Source organism: Palaemon carinicauda, chromosome 10 (genome assembly GCF_036898095.1).
Source record: "Palaemon carinicauda isolate YSFRI2023 chromosome 10, ASM3689809v2, whole genome shotgun sequence".
Lineage (NCBI taxonomy): Eukaryota > Metazoa > Arthropoda > Malacostraca > Decapoda > Palaemonidae > Palaemon > Palaemon carinicauda.
The window spans coordinates 38,050,514-38,055,513 of record NC_090734.1 but is presented as its reverse complement, the minus strand read 5'-3'; the positions used below and the strand labels follow the sequence as shown (position 1 = coordinate 38,055,513).

The following is a 5,000-nucleotide window of genomic DNA, read 5'->3' as shown; positions in this document are numbered from 1 at the left end:
CTCTATCTACTGCTTGCTTCACTTCCTCTCTCGTAATCTCTCGTATTCTCATATCCACTCATTGGTTCTTCAATACCTGCAACAACTATTATATCAGCCTCCCTCTTATTTACAGCATTCAACAGCCTTTAAAAATAGTCAGCCCATCTTTTCATTGCCTCCTCTTATTCAAATAACCTATAATTTTAATTTTACACCGTTACTCCAATTTTGAGTCTACCCTTCCTTACTCTGTTCAATTTATTTCAAAACTTATTTTATTCTTTTCATACAAGAGCCACATTCCGTGACCTCAACTCTAGTCACTCATCCCCTTTGCATTCCCTACCTTAAGTTTTACTTCCACATTTTCCTCTCTATATCTTTGATACTTCTCTACTATATTATTCTGCTGCCATTCAACAAAAACCATCTTTTTCTCTTCCACTTTCCTTTTCACTTCCTCCTATCATTCACGACTTTTCCTTATGCTGCCCCCAATAATCCTTTTGCCGCATACATTACTTGTAATGTATTCTACTAAGTTCCCCTCCTTCTCTGGATTACCAGTTTCTCTCACCTTCACCCAGTCATATGGCACTTCCAACCTTTTTGGTATATATATTTTACCTCTGTTTTTTCAACTCTTAAGCCTTCACTACCTACCTTTCACATCCCTCTAGTCTATTTCCCCAATCTCATGCTGCATCTAATTCTCCTTTGAACGAAAAATAATTAGACATAGAGTTAATCATACTCCAAAACATGTGCACATCTTTCAATCTTCCAAACATCCTTCTAGTTATCAGCACATACTGCATTAATGCCTTTTCTACTCCTCTTCCCATGGTCATTCTAACCATTGTATACCTGTTTCTGTCTTCCCTTTTTAAAGAGAAAACTACAAATTATCACCAGCTCTTGTTCAACACACATAATCTACCAGTCTTTTACTACTCTAATTTTCACCTAGTACGTCATAATTCCAAATGACACTGTCTACATATCCAACACCCACCCTGGCATTTGACACACCCATCACAACTACATAATTTATTCTTCTGTCATTCTACACACCCAGTTAATGCATTCAGCACTTCTTCACTTTCCTTCTATCCTGGAATAAACACACTGAAAAAAAAACAAATTGCTACCCACCTTTTTTCCCCTTAACCTATATGATACGGCCTTCAATTCCAATACTTCACTTATCATCCTTTAATTAAAAAAAAGAGCCACTCCATCTCATGCTCTTCCCCTTTCAACACCAGACTAGTCACTTCACATAACAGCATCTAACCCTTCCCTTTTATCTTTGTCTCACAAAAGGACGATGCATCAATCCTTCTATTCTTAAACACAACTTCGAATATCACATATTTTGCTCTCTAGCATACTTAAAAATTCCACGCACATCAGACACCCCTAAAACTTCTGTATGGGGAGCAGTCACTTTCCTTCCACCTGTTTTTTGATATATCTAAGAAAAAAAAAATACAGATGAGGGATTCGCAGTCCCCTCGTCACCTTCCTTTTGGTACCATCCTACGACGACACGCAAGGATAAATTAGTACTATTTTAATTCTTGCTATGCTCTCTGATAATATCTGCGCCATAATATCAACCTAATAATATTAATTACTTAAAAAATAATATTAAAATTCTAATTAACTGTCTTTCTTGAGATAGGGTTTGAATTCCTTTAGTACACTGACATCCTCTCTATTTTTCAGCAGCTGACTCTAATGTTGAACTGTTGGACAAAAAAATAACAACATATTTAGTATCCTAATCCTAAATTGGATATGAATTGCTGGTATCGCCATTCTCAAGGCCCTATATACCAGTGGTCGAAGATTGATCATAATTTCAATATTTCTTTGTATTTATCGTAATGACCCATTACGTAGTATAGGTTATCTCTGTTATTGCAACTGCTTACTTTTTACTTTTCATAATGTTCAAGATTACTAAGTTTTTATTAGAAAAAATAACCCGTGTAAGAGCAAATTGACGAATGGCATTCTGCCACGAATATTTTAATCGTTGGAACACTAGTTATGAAATAATGGTGGCGATTCTCGTTTTTTTTTTTTTTTTTTGATGGAATAAGTTTAATATTTTTTTAGTATATTTTTTACTAGAATGTCCAGTTTTTCTCTTTATATTTTTTTTATACTCTCTAATGGGTTCACTTAATTTATTAGTATATTCTTTTCTTTCTATTTACTGTGCCTTTTCGTTATAACATTTTGAGATATCTGCCAATGTTCATGTCTTTGTTAATATTATTAAAGATAATAATCTTTATTTATCTTTAAATTGAAAGAAAAATTTGTAGTTCAATCGATTCCCATTCATTTTTTATTCTATGTTATCAGATTTTAATCAATAATGCATATTTTCTGTGGTCTTTCTATTCTTATTTTGTCATTGAAAATAACGTCTTTTAATTGGAGTATTTACATGCCCATTTTGTATCTTCTTGTAGTTAAGCTATTTCTGAGACGTTATTCCCTTAGGCATTTGGATGCGGAGAGTTTACACTAACGTTACCTTTCCAATTGTGTTGTCAGGGAAATTGCATCTTATATCTCACCGGCGGTGCGTGCTCAGTGTTAGCATACTAGATTATCTTAATTTCCGCATCTCATTATATTTATGATAACCCTGTACATTAACTTGATACAGCCTAAGTCCTTCCATATGATAATTAAGTATTGTCTTATTCTCCCAACATTAGTTCAAATAAGATTTATGTAAAAATCAACTGAAGTGGTTTTCATTATTATTATTTTTTTTTTCAGTTTCCGCATTAAATCTAATTTGCAGAGGAAAATATCAGTGTATAATTCAGTTTTTAGAGTTTTTATTATTATTATTATTATTATTATTATTATTATTATTATTATTATTATTATTATTATTAACCTAACATTCTAGCTGGAAAAGCAGGATGTTATTAGCCCAGGGACCTCAACAGGAAAAACAGCCCAGTGCAGAAAGAAAACAAGGAGAAATAAGATATTTCAAGAATAAATATTTCCTATATAAACTATAAATACTTAAACAAAAGAAGAGGAAGAGATATTAGATAGAAGAGTGTGACTGAGTGTACCCTCAGACAAGATAAATCTAACCTAAGACAGTGGAAGACCATGATAGAGAGGCTTTGGCACTACTCCAAACTAGAGAAATATGGTTTGATTTTGGAGTGTCCTTCTCCTAGGAGAGCTGCTTACTGCACCACCCGTGTGTCACATGAGCATACATAGTAACAGCATTTCTTTTTTCTATATATTATCCTCTGTATCTTCACGCTCCCCTCACACTAACAGCAACTTATAACAACCTGTCTGCCTATTTCCTTGTAAACTGTAAACAAAACCGGTTGCCGGTTTGACAAGATATAGCATGTTTGTATTTTGTGACCTTCTTACCGGGAACTAGTGTATATATATACTCAATGTGTCATGATAAAATTACCCAGTTGCACTCATCTCGTCTTTGACTCACAACCTACACTTGGCTCATCACATTGGTGACCGTGGAGTGCAACTCACTTCTCCCGCCTTCCCCTCCTCAATGGCGGACTCAACGGAAGTCGGCACCTCCCCATTCAAACTCTCGTAGTTCGCCAGCAGATAGGTGTTTGCTTGGTTTCAGAGCGCAGAAGTCCAGTTCTGCATCAAAGGGGTGACTCACTCAACCACCAGAGCATACTATGTTCTCGTGGCAATCCCTGAGGACAGCTTCTGGAAATCTTTGACTGACTTTGTGAACAAGGAGATACCCCAATAGTGCATGATGCCCTCAAAACATACCTTCTGCAGCAGTACTCACAGTTGCCAGCCACCCATATAGCAAAGCTTTTCCAGCTCTCTCAACAATCATTGGGAGACCAAAGGGCTTCACTAGCTCTTGGGGAAATAACCAGTATCGCTCACATGCAACCTGCCACAGATGGCTCTCCTCGTGAGGTGAACCTACTTCGTGCCTTTGGGTATGCCGTTTACCTGAACCTGTATGTGCTGCCGTGCCCGATGTAAATACTTTACCCATAAAGTACATGATGACCAAAGCCAACGCCCTTTTGGACAGCCACTTCATGACCTTCACGACCTCCATCAATGCCTCCACCCCTGATATAGAGGATACATATTCGACGTCATCGGAAGCTAACGTGAATGGCATAGGACACATGCCTACCTCTTGATGTGCCGGAGCAGCGACAAAGCCACCCATCACCCACCACTTGCTTGCACCTCAACCAACAACATCTACTGTATATCCAGTTACTGCCACCCATTAGCCGCAGTTTTCCTGCTACAGCTCCAGATTCGTGGCTGCTTTAAAGAAAAGTTGCAAGGATTGTCAGAAGTCAAAAAACGTGTAAGTGGGCCATTGCTCATGGCAGTGGCCTCCCGTGTATCTAAACTTTTCTTTTTACATGATGCTGGAACAGGGGTGCACTTTTTGGTAGACATTGGTGCTTGTCATTTTCTTTTGCTGAGGGCACTCTTCAGGTCACGACATATTCTGTCTAAGACTGCTGACGTCCGCCTGGTAGCTGCCAACGAATTTGCGATATCTACCTACAGTTGCGGGAACCTCAAATTACCGTTTGGAAATGGCAAATTAAATTGGAAGTTTCTCGTTTCTGACGTCCCATTGCTAATTCTCGGTGCGGATATCCTCTCTCATTTCAACCTTCTGGTCGATGTCGCCCACCGACGATTGGTCAACGTAAACTCGTACTGGTCAACACCTCTCCAACCCGCCCCCTTCAACCTTGCTCTCCACATCAGTGACCCACAGATGCCTAAGCCCACTTCCTCACATCATAACCGGAAGTTTTCTGTTCAGAACTACACAAAACGCCCACGGCTCCTGCCAAACACGGTATTTATCACCATATCAAGACGGACCTTTGCCAGAAGGCCTTCAGCCCATAGTCGTCACCCGTACACATTGTCCTGAAGACAGACGGTTCCCACCATCCGTGTACGGATTACAGGCT

The 5,000-nt window shown here is 38.4% G+C and overlaps 1 protein-coding gene across 1 annotated transcript in view; it reads left to right on the top strand.

Annotated features, from left to right (window-relative positions):
* The first annotated feature begins 4,195 nt into the window (after nucleotides 1-4,195).
* Nucleotides 4,196-5,000, top strand: part of LOC137647938 (uncharacterized) — a 2,573-nt gene continuing 1,768 nt past the window's right edge. Inside the window, exons 1-2 of the mRNA XM_068380886.1 lie at nucleotides 4,196-4,882; nucleotides 4,998-5,000. The exon at nucleotides 4,998-5,000 is cut by the window's right edge and continues 374 nt beyond it. Of these exons, the coding sequence (XP_068236987.1) occupies nucleotides 4,196-4,882; nucleotides 4,998-5,000 (690 nt within the window). The remainder of the gene's footprint in view (nucleotides 4,883-4,997) is intronic.